General features: G+C 35.0%; 1 protein-coding gene and 1 non-coding gene across 2 annotated transcripts; both read right to left on the minus strand.

Moving 5' to 3' along the window:
• Positions 1–17,028: 17,028 nt before the first annotated feature.
• Positions 17,029–17,102, minus strand: TRNAI-AAU (transfer RNA isoleucine (anticodon AAU)). The gene has a single exon. It is a non-coding gene; the product is annotated as a tRNA-Ile (tRNA).
• A 678-nt stretch (positions 17,103–17,780) lies between these two features.
• On the minus strand, positions 17,781–18,305 carry LOC127087697 (egg cell-secreted protein 1.4-like). The gene has a single exon (XM_051028635.1). It carries the CDS (start codon positions 18,289–18,291, stop codon positions 17,881–17,883), a length of 411 nt encoding a protein of 136 aa, XP_050884592.1. The 5' UTR covers positions 18,292–18,305; the 3' UTR covers positions 17,781–17,880.
• Positions 18,306–26,858: the final 8,553 nt, after the last annotated feature.

Below are 26,858 nucleotides of genomic sequence, written 5' to 3' on the forward strand. Positions count from 1 at the left end.
GCTTCAAAGGGTGCCATACCAATGCTCGAATGAAAACTATTGTTGTAGGTAAACTCAATCAAAGGTAAATAACAATCCCAAGCACCTCCCTTTTCCAAAACACAAGCTCTCAAAAGATCCTCTAATGACTGAATCGTCCTCTCAGTCTGACCATCAGTCTGCGGATGATATGCAGAACTCAATCTCAGCTTAGTTCCCAAAGCCTTCTGCAAACCTTCCCAAAACTTCGATGTAAATCTAGGATCTCTGTCCGAAACAATACTCGACGGAATACCATGCAAACTTACAATTTTCTCAATATACAACTCGGCTAATCTCTCTAACGGATAATCCATTCTGATCGGAATGAAATGAGCCGACTTCGTCAATCTATCCACAATCACCCAAATAGCTTCAAAATTCTTACTTGTCCTCGGTAAACCAGAAACAAAATCCATACTGATACTATCCCACTTCCACTCTGGAATAGCCAACGGTTGCATTAGCCCAGACGGCTTCTGATGCTCAATCTTTGACTTCTGACAAGTCAAACAGGAATAAATAAAACTCGCAATTTCTTTCTTCATTCCCGGCCACCAAAATAACTTTTTCAAATCATGATACATCTTCGTAGCTCCAGGATGAATACTCAGGCCACTACGATGTCCTTCTTCTAGAATACTCTTCTTAAGTTCGGTAACATCCGGAATACACACCCGATTACCAAATTTCAAAATGCCATTCTCATCAACTCTGAATTCACCACCTTGACCTTGATTCACTAGAGTCAACTTATCAACCAAAAGCACATCGGATTTCTGACCCTCTCTGATCTCATCCAGAATACCACTCGTTAACTTCAACATTCCCAATTTAACACTATTGTGAGTACTCTCACACACCAAACTCAAATCTCTAAACTGCTCAATTAAATCCAGTTCCTTAACCATTAACATAGACATATGCAATGATTTCCGACTCAATGCATCAGCTACTACGTTTGCTTTACCCGGATGGTAATTCAAACCAAAGTCATAATCCTTCAGAAATTCTAACCATCTTCTCTGTCTCATATTCAGCTCTTTCTGATCAAACAAATACTTTAAACTTTTATGGTCGCTGAAAACCTCAAATCTTGACCCATACAAGTAATGCCTCCATAATTTCAGAACAAATACCACAGCTGCCAACTCTAAATCATGTGTCGGATAGTTCCTCTCATGAACCCTCAGTTGTCTCGAAGCATAAGCTATAACCTGCTTATTCTGCATCAACACACCACCCAAACCCAACAATGAAGCATCACAGTAAACCTCAAATGATTCCGACGAACTCGGTAATATCAGAATAGGAGCAGTAGTCAACCTTCTCTTTAACTCTTGGAAACCTTCTTCACATTTTGAGTCCCAAACAAATGCTTGCCCCTTTCTAGTCAACATCGTCAACGGTAATGCCAACTTAGAAAATCCCTCAATGAATTTCCTATAATAACCAGCCAAACCAAGAAAACTCCTTATCTCAGAAACTGACTTCGGAGCTTCCCACTTAGATACCGCTTCTATCTTAGAAGGATCAACAACAACACCACCTCTTGAAATCACATGACCAAGAAAACTAACCTCCTCTAACCAAAATTCACACTTAGACAGTTTAGCAAATAACTTCTTTTCTCGTAGAACTTCTAAAACCACTCTCAAATGCTCGACATGCTCTTCTTCAGATTTCGAATACACCAAAATGTCATCAATAAACACCACAACAAACTGGTCTAGGTACGGATGGAAAATCCTATTCATATACTCCATGAATACTCCAGGCGCATTAGTCACACCAAAAGGCATTACGGAATACTCATAATGTCCATACCTTGTTCTGAAAGCGGTCTTCTGAATATCCTCAGTTTTCACACGTATCTGATGATACCCAGATCTCAAATCTATCTTGCTGAACACACTCGCACCAACCAACTGGTCCATCAGATCATCAATCCTCGGTAAAGGATACCGATTCTTGATCGTCACTTTGTTCAGTTGCCTGTAGTCCACACATAACCTCATAGTACCTTCTTTCTTCTTAACCAATAACACTGGTGCACCCCACGGTGACACACTCGGACGAATAAACTTCTTATCCAACAGATCTTCCAACTGACTCTTCAATTCAGTTAACTCAACAGCAGACATACGGTACGGAGCCATCGATATCGGTCTAGTACCAGGTACCAAATCAATCGAAAACTCAACTTCACGCTCTGGCGGCAATTCATTCACTTCTTCAGGAAACACATCAGGAAAATCACACACCACTGCTAGATCGCCAATTACCAGTTTATCTTTAGCCTCCAGAGTCGCTAACAGAATAAACAACTCCGCCCCATCTGCTACTTCCTCATTCACCTGCCTGGCTGATAGAAACAAACTCTTTCCTGCTTCAATCTCAGGAAATATCACAGTCTTGTCAAAACAGTTGATGGAAACCCGGTTAAACACCAACCAGTTCATGCCCAAGATAACATCAATCTGCACTAGTGGAAGACACACAAGGTCTATCCTAAAGTCCCTACCAAAAATACTCAAAGGACAATTCAAACAAACTGAAGTAGTAGTCACTGAACCCTTCGCAGGAGTATCAATCACCATACTTCCAAGCATCTCAGATATCTCTAACTTAAGTTTCACAGCACAATCCAAAGATATAAAGGAATGAGTAGCACCGGTGTCAATAATAGCTACAAGAGGAAAGCCATTAATATAACACGTACCTCGGATCAAACGATCATCTGCAGAAGTCTCAGAACCCGATAAAGCAAAGACCTTGCCTCCTGACTGATTCTCTTTCTTCGGCTTAGGACACTGTGGACTGATATGACCCAACTCTCCACAGTTGAAACAAGTTACAGTCTTCAACCGACACTCTGCAGCCAAATGACCACCTTTGCCACACTTGAAACACTTCATCTCAGCACTGGTACACTCATGGACACGATGTCCAGCCCGACCACATCTATAACACTTAACAGGGGCACTAGAGTCTCCCCCACTAGGCCTCTTCATCCCACTCTGCTTCTGAAAACCTTTGCCAGCTGCATACGGTTTTCCACGATCATTCTGATTCTTGCCTTTCCTATCAACCCTCTGCTGATAGCTTTCGGCTCTAGCTTTGGAATCCTGTTCAAAAATCCTGCAACAGTCAACCAAGTCAGAAAACACTCTGATCCGTTGGTATCCAATAGCCTGTTTGATCTCGGGACGCAACCCGTTCTCAAACTTCACACATTTCGAAAATTCTCCAGCAGCCTCACTATAGGGAGTGTAATACTTCGACAGCTCTGTGAACTTAGCAGCATACTCCGTAACAGACTTGTTACCCTGCTTCAACTCTAAGAACTCTATCTCTTTCTTTCCTCTGACATCTTCTGGAAAGTACTTCCTCAGGAATCTCTCTCTGAACACAGCCCAAGTGATCTCAGCATTTCCAGCAGATTCCAACTCAGTGCGGGTAGCAACCCACCAATCATCAGCTTCCTCTGACAGCATATGCGTACCGAACCTGACCTTCTGGTTATCGGCACACTCAGTTACTCGGAAGATCCTTTCGATCTCCTTCAACCACTTCTGAGCGCCATCTGGATCGTATGCTCCCTTGAACATTGGAGGATTATTCTTCTGGAACTCACTCAGCTGACGAGCAGCTCCCATTCCCACAACATTCGGATTTCCTCCAAGTACTCCAGCTAGCATACCCAGAGCCTCAGCAATCGCAGCATCATCTCTACCTCTTCCAGCCATCTCTATTCTGAAAACCCAACAAACTAAAACAATAAGTACTGATAGGGTTACACAACACCTATCCCGTACAGGGGAAACAGAATAATTACGACTCGACTCGACCGACTATGCTCTGATACCACTAATGTAACACCCTTCTAAAATACCCCAAATATTTAATTAAAATACTAAACATATATCAGAGTAATTATGCAGTTAAGGGTGTCACACAATCATTCACACCATGAAACAAAATAACCGTCATGCTCATTTACTTAATCAAATAAAACATTTGCATAATTCGCAGCGGGATAAAATCCAACATCAATACAAAACATGTAACACAATACATGTAAGCTTATTCAACAATCATCAATGGAAACAAGAAAGAAACATCCCATCCCGATGTTACATCTATCAGAGCATGACCCGCTAAGGAGACTACACTAGACTCCAAGTATTAACTTCTACTCAACTCATTGCTCGTTACCTGAAAAATAGTTGTAAGGGTGAGTTCCTCAATCGATATAATAAGCATTATAGAATATAATGTCATGTTAAGTAATTTAACACATTAATCACCCTAATCGTATTCGTACATTCAGTAACGGCACACCAACTCAAACATCATATTCAACACCAATACAACTCATATTCATGCTCAATAGCAACACCACACACGTATAATATTGGAATACATCCATTCACATTATACGCCATACATAATTTATGCAATGAGACTCCACACATGCGGTACCGACTATTCTTGAACATATAGTTCAAGCTCACCGATCAAATCCAGATACGGCTACTAAGCTCACTAGTCCCACTCATTTGAGATCTAATGACTCACTCACTAATTCCTCACCATGGGAATTAGCTACAGCCCCGAAGGCTATGCTATGCATACTAATCATCTAGCATGCAAACATCAACAACAAATCCACAATGATTCACTCACTAATTCCTCACCATGGGAATTAGCTACAACCCCGAAGGCTATGCTATGCACGCTAATCATCTAGCAATGCAACATCAACAACAATTCACAAGGGACAGATGCTCACACTCTAAGCCATACAACAGTCCATTCACAATTACATGCATAATATATATTCGCAGCATTATGCATATCATCATACATCATCAACACATGTATCAACACATCATATCATGTCAAATAATTAAACACAGTATTAGCACACTCTACTAATACCTATACTGCTCAAAACAGCGGGAAATAGTCCCTACTATATCACACACCGATATAGGCAACCATCAATTAGGCACACATTTAAATTAACAATTTTTCCACTCTGCAACAGTGTTAACCGGTTAACGCCCTGGGTTAACCGGTTAACGCAGCACAACACGCTTCCTGTCCCAAAACTTAACAGTGTTAACCGGTTAACGCCCTTGAAGGTGAGAAAAACAAGAAAGGGGGGGTTTGAATTGTTTGAAAAATAAGCGCTTTTTGCAAAATGAAATCACACAATGACTTTATACTGGTTCGCTTATAACACAAAGCTACTTCAGTCCACCCGGCCAAGGTGATTTCGCCTTCAACAAGGACTTAATCCACTAATCTTGAAAGATTACAAACAACCCCTAAGAGAGAAGAAAATCTCTTAGTCCTCTCAAGTCTACAGACTACAAAGAGTCACTTGAGGAAATCAAATAAAGATAAGATACAAGATGTGTAATCTAGAGTGCTTCTAAGAAAGCAAATATTACAAACTTAAGAACAAATTTTTCACTTGATAAGCAAAAGCTTAGTGAAAATCTTTGAAGAACAAAGATGTTTTTCTTGAGCGTGATATAATTTCAGTATAGTTTTGGCTAGTGATTTCTTATTTTTACTGAATGAGATTTCTTCTCTATTTATAGGAGTTGGAGTAGAGTTGAAGTAGCGTTGAATCTGTTGGATATTGAGATGTAGTTACGCCATTCCATTTATAGCTTCTGCAGTAGACTTTTTCTCTTAGAAGTGACTACTTACCACAATTAGTATCTTCTCTCTTGGAAGTGGAGATTAACGTCTCTTTCTAACTGAGGAAATCCATTTGCAGAACTTTAACTTGGCTTAAACGTTACTTCATCATGATTAACAATTCTGATTAGAGTCTTTGTGTATCTGGAGAATCTTGCTTCTGATGTTATCTCTTGAAAGTTTAGATGGCGCTGATAACTTCAGAATTTACAGAAGACATTTGTTCAGAGTCAGAGCTTCTAGACTTTACTTCATGTTCAGATGCTTCTGATACTTTGTAGTTTTGTCCAGAGTCAGAGCTTCTTGAAACGAGATTCCATTTTAGATGCTTCTGATACTTGAGATTTTGCATCTGATCTTGTTTTGCATCTGATGACATCATCAGATTTATTTCTTCTTTCTTTAGAACCCTGCACACTTAGAAACTTTTCGTTAGGGTGTCATTTTTGGTTTCATCCTTTGTTATCATCAAAATCATGGAGTCTGTTGTAGAACACTTTTTGTTCTTACAATCTCCCCCTTTTTGATGATGACAAAACAAATAAAATTATCAGATGAAACATGAAAAATATTAGATCAGATAGACAAAAGCTCCCCCTGAGTTAGTACTAGGGAGTTCAGAAGTTCTTACCAGAGCTTTCCAAGCAATAAGATTTCTGAAAACTTTCTGCAATTTCTTAATTTTAATGTTAGAGTTATTTAATCAGAGCTATTATTTAATCAGAGCTATTTATATCAGAACTATTTCTATAATTGTTGCAGAATGCTTAAGGTTTTAGACATAATTTTCATCAGAGCTATTTAATAATTTCTCCCCCTTTTTGGCATAATCAAAAAGGCATAAAAATAAAAAGAATAATAAAGAGAAAAACACTTCATTAAAAAAGCACAAAGGCAAACAATAGTCAAAAACATCAGATTCAACAGAATATCAGAGCTAAAGAAGACAGAAGCAAAAAGACTAGGCAAGCAAACAAAATAAATCCTAAGTGCCTAAGGGTTTGGAGGTTGAGGAAGTCTCTGAAGCAACATGGCAAACATATTCTGGATGTTTTCATTCAGAGCATCTTGCTTGTCCATCCTGGCACGAAGCTCATTCTGATCTTTCTTGATCTCTTGCTGATCTTGCTTGATCTCCTTCAGAGTGTTAAGAATCAGAGGGATCGCAGAGGAAGACTCCCCCTGAATCAGAGCCTGCTGAGCTTCAGCTTCAGCAGCAGCTTGGGCTTCTGCATCTGCCTTAGCCTTGGCTTCAGCTTCCTGAATCCTTAGAAGTTCTGCTTCCTTTGCCAGGCGTTCTTCTTCCAACCTCTTTGCTTCTTCTTCAGCTTCCCTAGCCAATCTTTCCTCCTCTAACCTTCTGGCCTCAGCTTCTCTAGCCAGTCTCTCTTGGAGCCTTTCCTCAGAGTCTCTGATATAGCCATTTCTGACTTGTTCAGAGATACTCTTCAGCCTATAAGACTCAGAGGTCATCCAACTAATGACTCTGTTCCAGTGTGTCCTAACAGAGTTAGGATCATCACTAACTTCAGAGTTTTTAGCCAGAGACTTGATCTTCTGGACTGAAGCTTCTGCAACCTGTATAATGGCCTCCTCAAGGGTAGGTGTGATAATTTTAGGTTCAGGTTCAGGTTCAGGAGTATTAGTTGGAGAGTTTGGGGAGCTGAGATTCAGAGAGGGAGTTTCAGTTTCTGGTTCTGGCTGGGGTTCAGATTCTGCTTCTGGTTGAAGTTCAGAATCTGGGGAAGAAGCATAGAGTGGGTTTACATCTAAGGGGTCAGAGTCTGGTTCAGGTACAGCGGGAATGATTGGTGGGGTGATATAAGGATCAGATGGTCGAATTACAGATGGTTGGGTTTCAGAGGGTGTGGTGGTTGTTTGTTGTGGTGGAAGTGAAGTTTGGAGGGGTGAGGTTACTTCAGATTGTGTTGAGGGTTGTGGAGCGAAATTTTTAGCATAAATTTCAGCTATTGTTGGGGAGTTTGGGTCAGAGTGTTCTTGATCAGATGACTCATGATCAGATAACTCTTGGTCAGAAGAAGGGGAAAGGTAAGGGGGTGATTCATATTCAGAGGATGATGAAGAGCTGTGGTGATATAGTTGATTAGGGTCAGAGGTTGTTGTGAAATTACGAGCAATTTTTAGAACAGGTGGAGGTTGAGAGGTTATGGTGATTGAGGGTGGTATTTCAGAGGTGGTATATATTGGTTGAGAGGAGAGAGGGTTAGAGGAAGCCATTACAGATTCAGAAGAGACAGGAGGAATGGACTTACCAGAAGAGACATTCAGAGGTGCTGAAGCTTTGGTGCCAGAGGTTTCTCCAAGTCTGGCTTTCTTTGCCTTCCTTGCTTCCTCAGCTATCTTCTTCTCAGAAAGACCTCTTTTGTATCTGACCAGATCTTCTACAGAGTCCAGACAGTCTTCAAGGCGGAAATCAGAGATATCAATGCCTTCATCCAGACGATCCTGAAGGTAGATAGCAATGGCATCTCTGGGTTCATTCTTGAAGAACCTTTCAAGGCCATGAGGCATCTTCCTCTGATCCTTCAGAGCTTCCCAGGTTACTTCCATAGTGGGCTTGACTCTGATGTCTTTGATGATTCCCATACTCCTCAGATTTTTGGCATTCAGAGGCTTTCCAACATCAATTGCCAGATCATCCATACATCTGGTCTTCTCCAGAGCATCTACCAACCCATGCTCAATGAAGATGTCAGAGAGCAATCTACCCAGAGGAATGTAGGATCTGGGCTTCATATTATTCCTCGTTTCTCTGACTGAATCCCTCAGATATCTGAAGAGGAGAACAGGGAGGTTGATCGGGATACCCTTCTGAATACAGTAGAGGATGCATTTCTGATCAGCGTTGATATAATCTGAAGAGTTGGAGGCTGGACGATGATGGATTGTTCCCAGAATAATCTTCAGCCAAACTCGGAGGTTCTGATGAAGCTCCTTGTTCTTAGAGGGGTTTCCTTCTGCGTTTGCTTTGAAGATTGTAGGGTTAATGACTTCTGTGATGCGCTTGGACCTTGGAGGAATGTTGTAAATCCTCTTACCTCCAGCTTTCTCCATATTCAGCAAAGAAGCAATAGACGCTTCTGTGATAATGATCTTCACTCCCAGAACAAAAGAAACAATGAACTCGTCATCAGCATCTGCACATCTCCAGAACTCTTTCACCAAAAGAGGATAGATTGGACCATACAATCTGTTGAAGTAGGTTTCCCAACCTTGCTTGTGAAGATCTTCAGTAAGATCAACACCGTTTCTTCTTAAGTTCTCAAAATCCACCAGTGATTCACACAGTACATCTAAACCTTCAAAGGGAGTTGAAAGGTTTATGTGTTGTTCACGTTCAAGAATGTGAGGTTCTTTATAGACTGGGGTTGTGGTAACGTCTACAACCATGGGTGTTTGAGTGTTTGAGGTTTGGGGATTAGAAGCGGCTTCCATTTGTTGGGAGAAGTTAAAAACTGCTTGCTCTTGAGGATTCATGACTAAGATTGATGAAGAAGATGAAGAACTGAGAAGGTTGCAGAGAAAACTTCGAGAGAGGGTTTAGGGTTTTAGAGTGAGTGAGAGTGATAAGTGTGAAAAGTGAGAGAAAGTGTTTATATACTAAGGGTAAAAACACATGCAAAACGACACACATACCAGCGTTAGCACAAAAACCAAAATAGCACGTTTGGGGGAAAAATGATTACAGCTTATTAATGAATGTCTAATCCCAACAGTAAGCACACTGCTCGAGGAGATTTCAAGCGTTCTGACCTTTGATTTCTTTTGACAGCTGTCTAGAAGTTCTAGGGTTAGACGCATGTTCCCCACGTGTTGATGTATCTGATCTTCAGGAATACCAAAGGATTTCTGAAGATTTCTAACTCAGATATCTTCTTAACTTGGTAGAAGTATCAGAGTCAGAGGCAGAAGTGTATTTGTTTTTATCAGAGTCTCATTTTACATGTTCAGAGCCAAATTTTATTCAAGGCAATTTTTAATGTTCAGATTTTCTAAGATAAAAAGAAATCTATCTTCAGCTAGAGGCTTAGTAAAGATATCTGCCCATTGATGTTCTGTATCAATGAACTTCAGCGTTACTATTCCTTTCTGAACATAGTCTCTAATAAAATGATGTTTAATTTCTATGTGTTTGGCTCTGGAATGTAGAATAGGATTCTTACTCAAACAAATAGCAGCAGTATTATCACAAAAGATAGGAATGTTACTCTCAAATATCTGAAGATCTTCTAGCTGATGCTTCATCCAGAGCATCTGAGTTGTGCACAGTGATGCTGAGATGTATTCTGCTTCTGCAGTTGATAGAGCAATTGTTGACTGTCTTTTGCTAGCCCAGGAGATTAAGTTGTTTCCCAGAAGCTGGCAATTTCCAGAAGTACTTTTTCGTTCTATTCTATCTCCTGCATAATCTGCATCACAATAACCAGAAAGCCTATACTCTGATGTTTTCTCATACATCAGGCCCAGGTTAGGAGTTCCTTTCAGATACTTAAGAATTCTCTTAACAGCTGTTAAATGAGATTCTCTAGGATCTGATTGGAATCTGGCACAGAGACAGACACTAAAGAGAATATCAGGACGAGTAGCAGTCAGATAGAGAAGAGAGTCTATCATACCTCGATAGAGCTTCTGACAAACCTTGTTGCTTACCTCTTCCTTTTCCAGAATGCAAGTTGGGTGCATAGGAGTCTTTGCAGAATTGCATTCAGACATATCAAACTTCTTCAGAACGTCTTTAATGTACTTGCTTTGATGAATGTACGTGACTTCTGGAGTTTGATTGATTTGAATTCCCAGAAAGAACTTTAGTTCTTGCATTAGACTCATTTCAAATTCTGCCTGCATTAACTTAGAAAATTCTTGGCAAACAGAGATATTAGCAGAACCAAAAATAATGTCATCAACATAAATTTGGCATATCATGAGATCATTTTCATGATTTTTACAGAAGAGTGTAGAATCAACTTTCCCTCTGATAAAATTTTGTTCCAGAAGAAAATTGCTCAGACGTTCATACCAAGCTCTGGGAGCTTGTTTAAGTCCATATAAAGATTTCTTAAGTTTGAAAACATGTTCTGGAAAGTTTGAATTTTCAAAGCCAGGAGGTTGATTGACATACACTTCTTCTGAGATATAACCATTAAGAAATGCACTCTTGACATCCATTTGGTATAATTTGATAGAATGATTAATAGCAAAAGATACAAGAAGACGAATAGATTCTAACCTCGCGACTGGAGCAAAAGTTTCATTATAATCAATACCTTCTTGTTGACTATAACCTTGAGCTACCAGTCGTGCTTTGTTTCTGACAACTTCTCCTTTCTCGTTCAGTTTGTTTCTGAACACCCATCTGGTTCCAATGACATGAGTGCCTCTGGGTTTAGGAACGAGATCCCAGACATCATTCTTGGAGAATTGATCTAACTCTTCTTGCATAGCTGCCACCCAATCATTATCTTGAAGAGCTTCATCACAGGACGTAGGCTCAATCAGAGACACTAGTCCCAGAGGAATATCTTCAGAAGTTCTGAAGGTAGATCTGGTTCTAACAGGTTCATCTTTGTTTCCCAAAATCAAATCTTCAGATACGTTGCTACGACTCTTGACTTTTCTTGGAATTTCTGGAGATTTAATTTCTTCAGAGTCTGGAGTGACAGTTGCTTCTGGAGTTTTCTCAGATTCTACCAGAGTGATTCTAAATCTGCAAACTTTTCAACTAGCTTTGACTTTTCAGGGTCAAGCTTATCATCAAATCTAACATGAATTGATTCCTCCACAATTTTGGTTTCTGTGTTGTATACTCTATAGCCTTTAGAGCGTTCTGAGTATCCTAACATAATACCTTTCTGTGCTTTGGAATCAAACTTGTTCAGATGTTCTTTAGTATTTAATATAAAGCAAATGCATCCAAAAGGATGAAAATATGAAATGTTGGGTTTTCTTCCCTTACACAGTTCATAGGGAGTCTTATCCAGAATAGGTCTAATAGAGATTCTATTCTGAATGTAACACGCTGTATTTACAGCTTCTGCCCAAAAGTGCTTTGCTACATTTGTTTCATTGATCATGGTTCTGGCCATTTCTTGGAGTGTCCTATTCTTCCTCTCTACAACTCCATTTTGTTGTGGAGTTCTAGGGCAGGAGAAATCATGGGATATTCCATTAGAATCAAATAATTCTTCAAAATCTTTATTTTCAAATTCTCCACCATGATCACTTCTGACTCTAACAATTTTAGAGTCAAATTCTTTTTGCACTTTAGAACAGAAACTGGTGAATACAGAGTGAGACTCACTCTTGTGCCTTAGGAATTTTACCCATGTCCAGCGGCTGTAATCATCAACGATTACTAGTCCATACTTCTTTCCATTGACTGATGCTGTTTTCACAGGACCAAATAAGTCAATGTGAAGAAGCTCCAGAGGCTTGGAGGTAGAAACAACATTTTTCTTTTTAAAAGATGTTTTTGAAAACTTTCCTTTCTGGCAAGCTTCACACAGAGCATCTGAAGAAAACTTCAGTTTAGGTAAGCCTCTGACTAACTCAAGTTTAGTTAGCTGAGAAAGTTTTCTCATGCTAATGTGGCCTAAGCGTCTATGCCATACCCATTGCTCTTCGTGAACTGACATTAAACATTTAACATTTTGATCTTTTAAATCAGAAAGATTTATTTTATAAATGTTGTTTTTCCTCTTGCCTGTGAAAAGGACAGAGCCATCGTTCTGACTAATTGCTTTACACGTTTTTTGATTAAAGATTACATCATAACCGTTATCACTTAATTGACTTATGGATAACAAGTTATGCATTAATCCTTCTACATAAAGAACATCAGATATAGAGGGAAGAGTACCGTTACCAATAGTTCCGGAGCCTCTGATCCTTCCTTTCTGATCTCCTCCGAAGCCTACAAATCCAGCGTCTTTAAGTTCCAGGCTTTGGAACATAGACTTTCTTCCCGTCATATGTCGCGAGCATCCAGAGTCCAGGTACCATGACTGGTGTCTGAACTTTGCTGCATAGGATATCTGCAACATAGATAATCTTATCTTTCGGTACCCAGAATCTCTTGGGTCCTTTCAGATTAGTTTTCCCAGAGTTTCTTACAACTTTGGGTCTTCTAGCATTTTTAAATTTGTGTTCTTGTGTGTGTGTATAGTGGTATGAAAAAGGTGATTTAATTTGGTTACTGGTAGAAGTTTTATCAGAATCAGAATCATACCCAATTCCCTTTTTATTATTCTGACCTACTCCATAAATCATGGATGCCATAATACTCCTATTTATCCCATTCTTCAGAAATTGTTGAAAGGCTTCTTCATATTTATAAATAATTTCATTTGAAGTTTGTGGTGCTTGAGACAACACTTCTTCTAATTCTAAGTTTTTTGTTTTAGCTTCATCTCTTTCTAACGTTAAAGATATGATTGTATCATCTCTTGTTAGAATTGTTGTCTCAAGTTTACTACACTCTTCAGATTTTGCTTTAAGAAGACCTTTAATGTTTTTAACTTTTTGTTTTAATTTCTGAAGAGAGGTAAGAGTTTCTGATAAACATGATTCTAAGTCAGATCTAGAAAGTTCAGAAAATACCTCTTCAGATTCTTCATCTGAGCTGCTGGATGTGGTAGCCATAAGAGCTACGTTGGCTTGTTCATCAGAGTCAGATTCTGATGATCCTGATTCACTATCGTCCCAGGTGGCCATTAATCCCTTCTTTGTTCTGAAGGCATTTTTCTTGAAGCTTTCTTTCTTAGAGTTATCTTTCTTCAGCTTGGGGCATTCATTTCTATAATGACCTGTTTCTTTACATTCAAAACAGGTAATATCTTTATTAGGTTTACCTTTTGAAGTTGACTCTGATCTATCCCCTCTGGGTCTTGATCTTCTGAAGTTGTTGTTGTTCCTTCTTTTCCAGAGTTGCTTAACTCTTCTGGTTAGTAAGGACAGTTCTTCTTCATCATCAGAGTCTTCAGGTTCAGAGTCGTCAGTATCTGCAGTTTCTGCCTGGAGAGCTTTGGTTCTGTCTGACTTCCGTCTTTCAGGTCTGGACTTCAGCGCCACTGACTTGTTCCTTTTCTGAGGCTCATCCTCCTCTAGTTCTATCTCATGGCTTCTGAGAGAACTAACAAGTTCTTCAAGGCTGATACTGTTCAGATCCTTTGATAACTTCAGAGCAGTAACCATAGGTCTCCATTTCTTTGGCAGACTTCTGACAATCTTCTTAACATGATCTGCAGTCGTGTATCCTTTGTCTAGCACTTTAAGACCTGCAATAAGAGTTTGGAATCTGGAAAACATAGCTTCTATAGCTTCGTCATCTTCCATCTTGAAGGCTTCATATTTCTGGATCAACGCCAGAGCCTTCGTCTCCTTGACTTGGGAGTTTCCTTCATGGGTCATCTTCAGAGAGTCAAGTATATCTTTAGCCGTCTCTCTGTTGGTGATCTTTTCGTATTCGTTGTATGATATAGCATTTAGAAGTATTGTTCTGGCCTTGTGATGATTTTTGAATTCACGTTTCTGATCTTCTGACATTTTGCTTCTGGGAACTTCAGCTCCATTTAAGGTTGGAGGTTTGTATCCATCTGTGACAATGTCCCAGAGGTCAGCATCATAACCCAGAAAGAAACTTTCGATTCTATCTTTCCAGTAATCAAACTTTTCTCCATCAAAAACAGGAGGCTTGGCATTGTAAGAATCTTTCTCATTTGAGTGGGCCATTTGTTTTTCTCGCACTGGATCTCTCTACACGGTTAAGTGTTTGATTTGAAAATCAATAACAGAGCCGGAGCTCTGATACCAATTGAAGGTGAGAAAAACAAGAAAGGGGGGGTTTGAATTGTTTGAAAAATAAGCGCTTTTTGCAAAATGAAATCACACAATGATTTTATACTGGTTCGCTTATAACACAAAGCTACTCCAGTCCACCCGGCCAAGGTGATTTCGCCTTCAACAAGGACTTAATCCACTAATCTTGAAAGATTACAAACAACCCCTAAGAGAGAAGAAAATCTCTTAGTCCTCTCAAGTCTACAGACTACAAAGAGTCACTTGAGGAAATCAAATAAAGATAAGATACAAGATGTGTAATCTAGAGTGCTTCTAAGAAAGCAAATATTACAAACTTAAGAACAAATTTTTCACTTGATAAGCAAAAGCTTAGTGAAAATCTTTGAAGAACAAAGATGTTTTTCTTGAGCGTGATATAATTTCAGTATAGTTTTGGCTAGTGATTTCTTATTTTTACTGAATGAGATTTCTTCTCTATTTATAGGAGTTGGAGTAGAGTTGAAGTAGCGTTGAATCTGTTGGATATTGAGATGTAGTTACGCCATTCCATTTATAGCTTCTGCAGTAGACTTTTTCTCTTAGAAGTGACTACTTACCACAATTAGTATCTTCTCTCTTGGAAGTGGAGATTAACGTCTCTTTCTAACTGAGGAAATCCATTTGCAGAACTTTAACTTGGCTTAAACGTTACTTCATCATGATTAACAATTCTGATTAGAGTCTTTGTGTATCTGGAGAATCTTGCTTCTGATGTTATCTCTTGAAAGTTTAGATGGCGCTGATAACTTCAGAATTTACAGAAGACATTTGTTCAGAGTCAGAGCTTCTAGACTTTACTTCATGTTCAGATGCTTCTGATACTTTGTAGTTTTGTCCAGAGTCAGAGCTTCTTGAAACGAGATTCCATTTTAGATGCTTCTGATACTTGAGATTTTGCATCTGATCTTGTTTTGCATCTGATGACATCATCAGATTTATTTCTTCTTTCTTTAGAACCCTGCACACTTAGAAACTTTTCGTTAGGGTGTCATTTTTGGTTTCATCCTTTGTTATCATCAAAATCATGGAGTCTGTTGTAGAACACTTTTTGTTCTTACAGCCCTGGGTTAACCGGTTAACGCAGCACAAACAACAATATTTCAGCAATTACAACAGTGTTAACCGGTTAACACCCTGGGTTAACCGGTTAACGCAGACAAAACAGCAAATTTTTACAATTCAAAACAGTGTTAACCGGTTAACACCCTGGGTTAACCGGTTAACGCAAGACAGAAGCTGTTCCTGCGCTAACTCAAGGCAGAATGCAGAATTCTCCGTATTTTCCGCCGTTGGAGGACTTCCGGACCTCCGATTCCAATTCCGTAAAAAGCTATACGTCCAGTAGATTACGACACACACCATTATCGATTCAATTACAGTTTTTAACACAGTTTATCCAACATCATTTTCAGCATTCACAATCCCAATTAGGGTCAATTCAGGTTTATCACTACCCATTACATGCTAACCCATAATACCCATTAAACGACGATAAACCCCCCTTACCTGAGTTAATCCGGAAATCTCTAAGCTCCAAGCTCTTCTCTTCTCCAATCTTCTTCCTCTTGCTCTGCCTCTTTGCCCCTTCTCCTCTTTCTCAATCGTTTCTCTGTTTCACGTGAAAACCTTTTCTTTACCAAATGGGCTCTTTTTCTTTATTTCACACTTATATATTTTCCAATTTATTTTATTATCCCAATAAAATAATAATTCAATAATTCCAAAATAATAATAATAATAATCCAATTATCTAATTAAATTAATAAATATATTATTAACTTAATTTAAATAATTATCATATTATTATCGGGGTGTTACACCGTACGCCAAATGTCAAAGTTAATCCATTGTCCGCTCATGGCAATGCTTCTGTGAATATGGTAGACGATTGTCCTAGTAATTTTAGGGTTTTTGATGTCCGTCGTATTCAAAGGTCTTTGGTGGAGATGCATAGAACTCTAATAGTATTGTGTGCATAGTGATTCTGAACTCACATATGTACATATTTATTTATTTTTCCATTCAAATAGGGTTTAGTACTAGTGGTGTGTTGGATGAGGTTGGATCGTAATTTTGCTCATGGGTTGGTTTAGAGATTTTTTTCTTACTTAATGTTATGTGCTCTCATTTCTGCTTGATTTTACTTTGGTTGTTTATGTGCTTGATTGATCTTTTTTAAACTCTAATGTTTGGATTGTGTTTTTAAAAAAAATTAAAAGAAATTAATTGTTATGCACTGTCAGTGTAAAAAGTTTTACACTGTCAATACATCATAATCAATGATTGTGATTAACTGACAGTATAAAAAATCTTTACACTAGTGTATATCAATTAAATTCAAATTAAAATAGGGTTTAGCGCTAATGGTGTATTGGATGAGTTTGGACGATGTAATATGTGTATTTTGTTTTGAAAAATAAAATAAAACTATTACAATGGCCCATGCAGGTCTCGAACCTGCAACCTTCGTATTATTAGCACGACGCTCTAACCAACTGAGCCAATGGGCCAAATGTTGATCTAGTTTTGCATATAAATACTTTTAAATATTTATTTGTCAAATACAAAAATCAAACCAAATATCATATCAAAATGACCTTTGATTTAAGATCAAACTATTTATGAAATAAATAAATAAATTATTTAATAATATGGAGTTCACCATCATACACAATTATAATAAAGTAAATATTTTAACTTTTTATTGAGAACTTAATATAAATTAATGAATAAAATTAAGGATATAAAATAATAATTCAAGGACAAATTTGAACAATAAAATAACAGAAAATAATTCAAATAAAAACATACTATAACATAGTAATATCTAATACCGACTCATTTGTTTGGTTCAAACGATTAAGAACAATTTAATCCATTTTTTCATTTTACATTGAATTTGATCTACCAACAAGCAAGTTTAAATTCTCTGTCCAACCAATTAAACCCACCAAGTCAGTTTAATTTCTAAAACATTGGTATTTGAACTTAAAAAATAATAATAATATATTGTATACTTATTATATAAATATAAAAATGGAAAATTATTATTAAAAGTTAATTTTAAAAATATATTATGTTAGCTGTCTTCACGTCATATGGATCCTTTTTTAAAATTGGTATGATATAACTGTTTATCCTTAGATAATTATACGTTGACATCACAGAGACAAAAAAAAATAGCAGACAAAGATATATGCGTAAAAAAACAGAGAGGAGTAGCTCTATGTTATATCACCGTATTTTTATTGATGGAAAAGTGGAATACATTTCATAATAGTAGAAAGTTCAATAATAGTAATTATTAGGAGTAGGTGCATTAGCATTAGCAGTAACAGAAGGTGGATTCGGTTTAGTGACTGATGCAGCACCGTTGCAAAAACCATGTAGAATTCCAGCTTCTTCCTGCGTAAGTCCCAAAGAGGTAAGCATATTTGGCCAACATTCATTAGCTATGGTGAGAAGAGCATCACAACATCCCGATCCAAGTTGTGTTTCACCATTGATAAAAAACTCAACAATCTCGCCGGTACAATGTTGGAGTTCAAACATTGTCTCCCAACATTTGTTGTTGGTTCCTGCTCCAGCAAATGATTCTAAACGTGTTGGAAGGATTTTTGTTGTTGTTGCGGTTAAAGATCTTGCTGCCCCTATTGCTGACAGGGATAGGATGACGAAAAGCTTCAGAAAAGAAGACATGGTTGTGATAATGAGAGGAGAGGATGGTGATAATGTGATGAGATGAAAATGAGAAATGTTATGGTAATTTATATAGATATGTTTGGACATTAGGTTCTCTAAATTTTTTTTTTTACTGTACTTACTCAATTTGTATGACTATAGAGTTTCCAACCTTTAATTTGAGTAACAAACCATTAAGTTTCTTCACTATAAGAGTGTAGTAAATGTGAAAGCAACCTTTCACTAATTCTGTCCATTGGTTTTTTTCCTTCATTTCCAACAAAAATTAATAAAAACTCTTCTTATTCTTTATTACATCTATTCATTTCATCAGGTTTTCTAATACATGTCTTTTACATCTATTCATTTCATCAGGTTTTCTAATACATGTCTTTATCACTTTATATATTTTTGGACTTTTTTTAAATATTTTAAGAGGAGCGTATCTGGGTATATGAAAATGTATAAGATGGCATATAACTCATCACACTTTTAATCATTAAGTTATAATAAAAATGGTTTTTATACCTCTATTTCAGTATTAATTTATGGTTAAATCAAATCTCTTAAAAAATATTTTAAGACAATTAAAATTAATTTTTTTCTTTTTATACAGGAATTTATGAGTAAGTAGTAGCCTTTAAAACCAAAAAATAATTATTTTATTATTTTATTTCACAAAAATCTCACAAATGAAAGTACAATTTATAAAAAAAAACTACCAAATTAGAAAAAAAAATATGAATGATTATTGACGGTCAAAATAAATTACAATAAAAGAGATGAAATATATTTGTATAATAGGATTACATTTGAACTAGATTAGTATAGAAGTTTCAAATCGTTTATCATTAGATCCATATTGTTTAAAGAAAATCAATGGTGTGTATTTCCTCCCATCCAATTTATTTATAAGAAAAATAAATATTTTTATTTTAAATTATAATTGAAAAAATATAAATTTTTATTCAATTTAGTTATTTTATTTCAAAAATATATTTTTTAAGTAAAAATTAAATGTTAATTATATTTAATTTATTCTCTTACATTTCCCCATAACTATTTACTAATATAATTTTGTTTTTTAATATTTAGATGAAATTTATTCCAAATAAAAAAAAATATTTAAATTGTAGTTTTTATAATAAGTGTTTTTAGTTATAGAATGAATGTAGTATTTAACTTAGTTTTTGGTTAAAGAGTTATTTTTATTATAGAGTTTTTTTTTTTAATTTTTCTGTTGATCATTACCTATAAAATCAATTAAGAAGAAAACGGATTTTAGTTGATAATTACTTTGCTCAATTTTGTTGAATAGATCTATGTTAAAATGAATTTTAATTTATATACATTTTAACAGGTTACTATTTATGATATATTTTAATTTAGGATTAGGAATAAATAAATTAAAATTACACATAATTATGTACCTATGCAAATTGTATTTTTTTTAATGATAAAATGATAATATTTATACTAAAAGTTATTATAATATTTGTTTTAATAAAAAACATGAGAATATTATGATGTAGGAAAAACACAACTTTTTTTTTTATGAAAAACACAAATTTATCATGGATAAATTATTCAATTTATTATTAAATATGCAACTGATTTTAGAAGACTAAAATTGATATAAAGATGGTTAAAGAATGAATATAAAAATAGTATCTCTTTCTTCTTTATTATTAATTATTATTATTAATTATTAATAATTATATTTAATTATTAATCAAAAAACAATTATTATGTTGCTTCAATAATAAAATTAACTATTAATATTATAAATTATCGATGAATATCAAAGTAATATATATTGAATTTTATTTGATCTTTACATACAAAATCAATTAAAAATAAAAAAAGTGGACATAAATTTTCTTATGTTAAATTTTTTAATACACATGGGTTTTGGGTTTTGTTTTGACTTAGAATGAAAAATCTTTTAATGAGATTATTTTGTATGTTGATTTACCCATTAGAAGACTGTATTTCAATATTTAAATCTTGACTATATTCTTCATTTCCATGCATTTCATGTGCTTATTTAACATTTTAATACATTTGTAATTTAATTGTTGAACATTTACAATACTAACAAAGTAATATTAATATTATTATTATTATTATTACAAAAAATAAAGAGATTAATTGAAATACACTGTCAGTGTAAAAGGGTTTTACACCATCACTTAATTATAGACGTTGGATATTAAAAAAAATTTAACTTTTATTTAAAAAATCTATAAAGTAATACAAACGGGTGATGGTGATGAACCGACGGTGTAAAACTTTTTACACTGACAGTGTATAGTAATTAATCTCAAAAATAAATTATTCCAATTAAATGCGTTTTAATTTGCAAATCAAAATGTAAGTTGGTATTTTTATGATACTATGAATCGTTTCTTATGGATTTCAGATCCTTCAACATAATTTTGCATTCATAACTAATTTCATTTCTTTATTAATTGAATTAATTCAAATTTAAACAAAAACATATTGTCATTATTAGTATTATGAGTATTACAATTGTCTTTACCTATTCCTAGAGATGGAATGATTTTTTTTACGTAAAACTTTTCATTATCAAAGAAAATTAGTTAACAACTTTTATTGAGGCAATTGAAAAGATTTACATCAATCCTTATATTTTTCTATACATTTTGATTTATTACCGATTATAAAATCATATTTATTTAATTTTCAATATTATCAATTATTAAATCATATCAAATATTTACACATCAATAATAAAATCATATCTATTTAATTATCCTTGTACCCTATACATTTTGATTTATTATCAACTATAAAATCACATTTATTTAATTTTCAATAGTATAGATAAAATGAATATAAATTTCATACAATAGTATCAATATATTTTTGTTTTAATATCAATTATAAAATTACATATAATACAATATTTATCTATTTTAGATTTAGTATTACTATCTAAAATCGGTAAAATTAATAATATCCTTTTAAATTTCATTTGAATTATTTACATGAAACACGAAGTTATAAACTATGCACGATTATAACATCCTTTTATATATATATATATATATATATATATATATATATATATATATATATATATATATATATATATATATATATATATATATATATATATATATATATATATATATATAAAAGATGATATTTATTTCTATTAACATAATAATATTTCAGAAATTTTTGACAACACACTAACCTCTTCTAAATTAAATTAATATTCATACCACATTCATAATTTAAAATTACTTTTTCATTTATTTAAAGTTTTTTATATATACATATTAGCCATCACCCTACTATATTTATTTACAATTTATAATGACATTGCGCGACTCGTACAAACGCACGAGTAGATGACTACTTAATAATTTCATTTATTTTTTCTATTAAAATATATATTTTTGACGGATCGAAACTATTAAATTTGTACATTTTTTTATATAAATTTCTTAATCATCACTATATTTTTGACGGGACAAAACTACTTAATTTGTATATCTTTTATATACATTTTTTAACCATCACCATACTATATTTATTTACTATTTATAACTATATTTCGGGACCTGTGTGAATGCACGAGTTGATGTCTACTTAATTATTTCATTTATTTTTTCTATTAAAATATTCATTTTCGAATAAGCGATACTAAAGTTGTATATCTTTTGTATACATTTCTTAATCATCATCATACTATATTTATTTACTATTTAAAATGACATCGCGCGACCCGTGCGAACACACAAGTAGATGACTATTTAATTATTTCATTTATTTTTTTCTACTAAAATATACATTTTCAACGGACCGAGACACTTAATTTGTATATCTTTGATATAAATTTCTTAACCATCACTATATTATATTCTGAAGCTAGAGGAATATACCCGAGCGCATCGCAAGCTCAAATATGCATTAGAGTCGTCACCGAACTTTATTTATTCCAAAAGAAAAGGGAAAATATAGATAAAACTCATAGGAAAGAGAAACGGGCAAGGAAGTCTATTATGCAAAGAGAAGATATTAGCACCCCTCACATCTGTTGTACTCAACGAGAACCACTTTGATTGTTCTTTGCTTGAATGAGTGTTACTATCTTCATGTACCTGTAAAACGAAGGGGAAAGAAAAGAAAAGAAAAGAGTGTTCGGTGAGGATTGAGACCCTCGTGCCTACGTATCCTCATGGTGCAATGAGAAAATTAGAGCTCCGTAGTTCTTGGAACTAAGGACGGAGAAAGGAGAAAAGAAAAGAAAGTGCTCGCCAAAGACTCGTATCCTCGTGCCTACGTATCCTCATAGTGCAATGAGGAAGTCAGAACTTCGTAGTTTGGAGGAATAAGACTGGTGTTGATTGTTTTTAGGGAACAATCATAATCAAATCCTAGAAATGCATAGACATCGGCTGACTTGATCCTAGTTCGGATGCTCCAGGCTTTTAGTCTAATTGTTGAGGAAAGGATTATAAAAGCTATTTTCTAAAAAGAAGTTGTTTGCTTAATTTTTATGAAAAACAAGTTTAAGTTACAAAAGAAAATACATAGTGGATTAAACTGAGAGAAACTTGCTTGAAAGGAAGTGTTTGACTAAAAGGGCTTGCTTTCCTATGAAAAATGGGACTAACCAGGCAAGAGAATGAAAAAGGGCTTGTCAAAGCAAGTGAGACTAACATGACAAGAGGAATCTGAAAAGAGGTATGCTTATGCTATAGGGATAACATGACATCCTCACAAAAGGGACATACCAAAGCAAAATGGGACTAACATGGTAGGAGCTTGCAAATATACCTAAGCTATAGGGCTAGCAAGACATAATTGCAATGGGGACCAAACTTGCCAAAACAGGTGAGACTAACAATGCAAGAATGAATATTAAGCATGTCTTGTCAAAGCAAATGAAACTAACATGACAATAATATGCAAACACGGCTTGTTAATGCATGGGATTAACATGACAACCAAAGGATCTGAGGGAAAGATATGCATATGCTATAGGGTTAACATGGAAACCTCTCACAAGGGTGGCCTACCAAAGCAAAATGGGACTAACATGGTAGGAAATATGTCTCAACATGGGACTAACAAGACATATGAGAGAATGGCTTGTCAAAGCAAGTGAAACTAACATGACAAGAACTTACCAGCGCAATGAGACTAACATGGTAAGAGTGTACCAGTAAATTCATGATCATCAAACTATGGATAAACTCGACGTCGATAAAATCAGAGTCGCCACCGTGCTTTTATTGTTTCCAAAGAAAAAGGGAAAAAGTGCGAACAAAATCCAAAGATAAGAAGTTTTCAAATCAAAACTAATAAAATGTCAGAAATTACAGGTAAGGGGGTTGGTTACACAGAGGGAAGGTGTTAGCACCCAAAGTATCTTAGGTACTCCTAGGGAGCCCTTTTTGTGTGCGAATGATTTGGTCTAAATGATGTTTGATAAAATATAGAGTGGGGGGTTAAGAAAAGAATTCATTAATTATATTTTTGTGTTTGACAAAACCTTCAGTCTTGTGCCTACGTACCAACATAAAAATGAGGAATCAAAACCTCGTAGTTCGTGGTAAAAATTTCAAAGAAGTTGGTGAGTTAATTTTAACAAAAAAAAATTTAATAAGAGGGCACAAAAGGCCAAAGTTTTGAATGGGTTATTAGTTCTTTTTGTCTTTTTAAAATTAAAGTCAATATGGTTAGATTCATTCACAAGTTTGATTTAGAAATGATTTTAAAATTCATTGGCATAAGGCCAAAGTTTCTAATCATTAAAATATGTATAAGTTGAAAACACGAACAAAGATTTTTTTTGAAAAGAGGGAGATGTTTTGAAATTTTAAGAAATGGGAGGAGATGAAGGGACTATCTTAGACAAGAATTTAAAAGTTGAGAATTGAAAAGATCTGACAAATGGAATGTAATCCAACAGACAAGAATGTCATATAGAAGCCTATTTTCCTTTTGACCTTAGCAGGCAACAAGCATAAGCAATATCCAAGCAATTATGTGAAGGCTATGACATCAAATAAAGATAGCTAGAATATCCAAGAAAGAAACTCCAATAGCTAGCAGTCTTTAGCTTATTCTAATGCATCAGATGAAATATTCCTTGATCAACCTCAGAACAATCATCACACATCAACAATAATAACAGTATAACAGGTAAGCACCAAGTCAAAGTGACAGATGACTCAAAGTCCACTCAAGGTCTCTTGTATCAGATGAAAGATACAGGCAAGGATAGCTCACTCTCAAATGTTGGCATTGGCCAAGTCCTTTAGCACAAGGAAAGTTGCCTAATTCAAAGTCAAAAAGCTCAGATCAAGTCTAAAAGTCCACCAAGATGTTTTTTAGGGTTTTTGTTGTTATTAGGTGTTTTAAGGTCCTAAGATCACCAACAAAACAAAGACAAACAAATATTATATACAACCACAAGATATGGCTCAAGTGAGCAAAGTGAAAAAATGACTAAAACATAAACAAGTTGCATGAAATGTAAATAGCAATGAATGATAAATGTACTGAAATTTAAATTGCATAAAGTAAATGACTTTAAATTAAAGCAATTTTAATTAAGAAGTTAGTCAATGGTTAGTCAAATGTTAGGGATGATTTTTAAGTGATTAAGTCATTCTTTGGAGAACACTCAACCATTCATTCACAAGTATGAATTCTTAAACCAAGACACCTTCCATGAGAAGGGCTCCAACTTGGATAATTCAACAAGTATGCCACTAGCTCTCATGAAAGGAAAAAAGGTCAAGTCTCCACACAGTGCCATGAAGAATGGGAGACTTACAATCTTACTTACTAGAATGGTATGCCTTCTTGATCAAATTTAGCTATATGTTAAGCAATTTGTAATTGGACTTATATAGAAGTTACAACTATCTGAGGTCGAGCAATAAAAATATAGGTGTTAACGCATATTATAGATTTGGTACAAAGAACCAAACTCCTAAAACATACCACACACTAAAATAAAAGTGGGAAATACCTATCTCAGTCAGAATTATGTTGATTCATCTGACACAAGTGAAGGAGAATAGCGATCCAAAACGCATCAGAAATTAAAAAAATTCTCCTTTAGTGATCCTTACGAATGGGCATGATCAGTGATAGAATCTTTACCTCTTGTGGTGATTGAAACCTTTAATGCAGATCTAAGGAGTGATCACGAACGTTGAATGGTGACAACGCCTCTACTCAGTCCACACGAACGGATTCCTTCAATCTCAGCGTTAGCTGCTATGAATGAAGGCTTTGAATGAGTGAGTGAGTAAGAGAGAGAGAGAGAGAGAGAGAGAGAGAGAGAGAGAGTTAGATAAATAAAATTTCAACTGCTCAAATGCTTCTGCACAAGGGATCTATTTATAGAACCACTTGTGTGGGCTGTAAGCTAAAAAGCCCACTTAAGTATATGTGGCCCATATCTTATGATATACCAAAATCACTTAAGCGCGTGGTACCTTACCATATTTCGTATTCTACTTAAGTGCATTGTACCTTACGATGTCCTAAATTCACTTAAGTGCACTGTACCTTACGATGTTCCTTATTTACTCTATCTCTCATCAATTTGTCCTTTTGTGTGTGACCCTGTAGGTTTTCGTGACATTAGCAATTATATTAAATCACGTATTTAACATAATAAATAATGAGCGGTATCTAGCAACACATCACTGCTACCCAAGACATGAAAATTTCATGTGATATGTGTTGAAAAGTATATTTTCGGCAAATATTTTTATATCGTATCCACAGAGATTGAGTGATATTACCGCCGTTCTATAATCTCAATTGTTGTAAGTTTGAAAAGTAACAAATTTGTTTTTGAGTGAATTGTTATCTCTTATTTAAAATGACACTAAGACAATGAAATTAGTTTTAAATCAAATATAAAAGGCTTGCCAAGATTGGAGTTCACTGTCCAAATTTCTTATGTTTCCCTAGTGACAACTATATGGACTCAAAATTATTGATAATATTCAAGTATCCTCTCAATAACATTTATTTTTAAATGAGATTGTGATAATCACTATATTAATCTTTAGACGATTTCTCCATCTAACTATTAATATAATAATCTTTAATGTTTGATACAAAAGAAAAGTAGTGTATAAATCTATTTCTACAATTTATTCACTACTTGAAAGAATACTTTTAAGTCAAGATTTGAACAACCTTTCTCAACAATAACTCAAATCTGAATATTTAAAATAGGGTGAAAGTATCAATCCATACATCAATAATCAATTGTCACATACAAGAGTTAATAGGAATACATAATCAATAAGGGATAGTTACTACCTCCAATCTTGCCAAAGTGGGGTTTAGCTCCTCATCACCATGTTTGACAGCAATAAAAATGGAATGAATTCAAAAATGGCCTCTAGATTGCTTTTACAAAACTTGTGATAATAATCTTTTTCCCCCAATGTGTGGTTAAAAGTTCATGTTTCTCTAATGATCTCCTTTTGATCTAATACAAAAAAATGGTCTTCAAAGGTTCTAAAAATGTCACACTTAAGTTGGGCTCAAAACATAACAAGTGACCCAAACTA

Source organism: Lathyrus oleraceus, chromosome 5 (genome assembly GCF_024323335.1).
Source record: "Lathyrus oleraceus cultivar Zhongwan6 chromosome 5, CAAS_Psat_ZW6_1.0, whole genome shotgun sequence".
Classification (NCBI taxonomy): domain Eukaryota; kingdom Viridiplantae; phylum Streptophyta; class Magnoliopsida; order Fabales; family Fabaceae; genus Lathyrus; species Lathyrus oleraceus.

What these genes read in the sequence shown, in the direction of transcription:
- LOC127087697 (XM_051028635.1), bottom strand. Translation starts at nt 18,291, where the DNA reads ATGTCTTCTTTTCTGAAGCTTTTCGTCATCCTATCCCTGTCAGCAATA.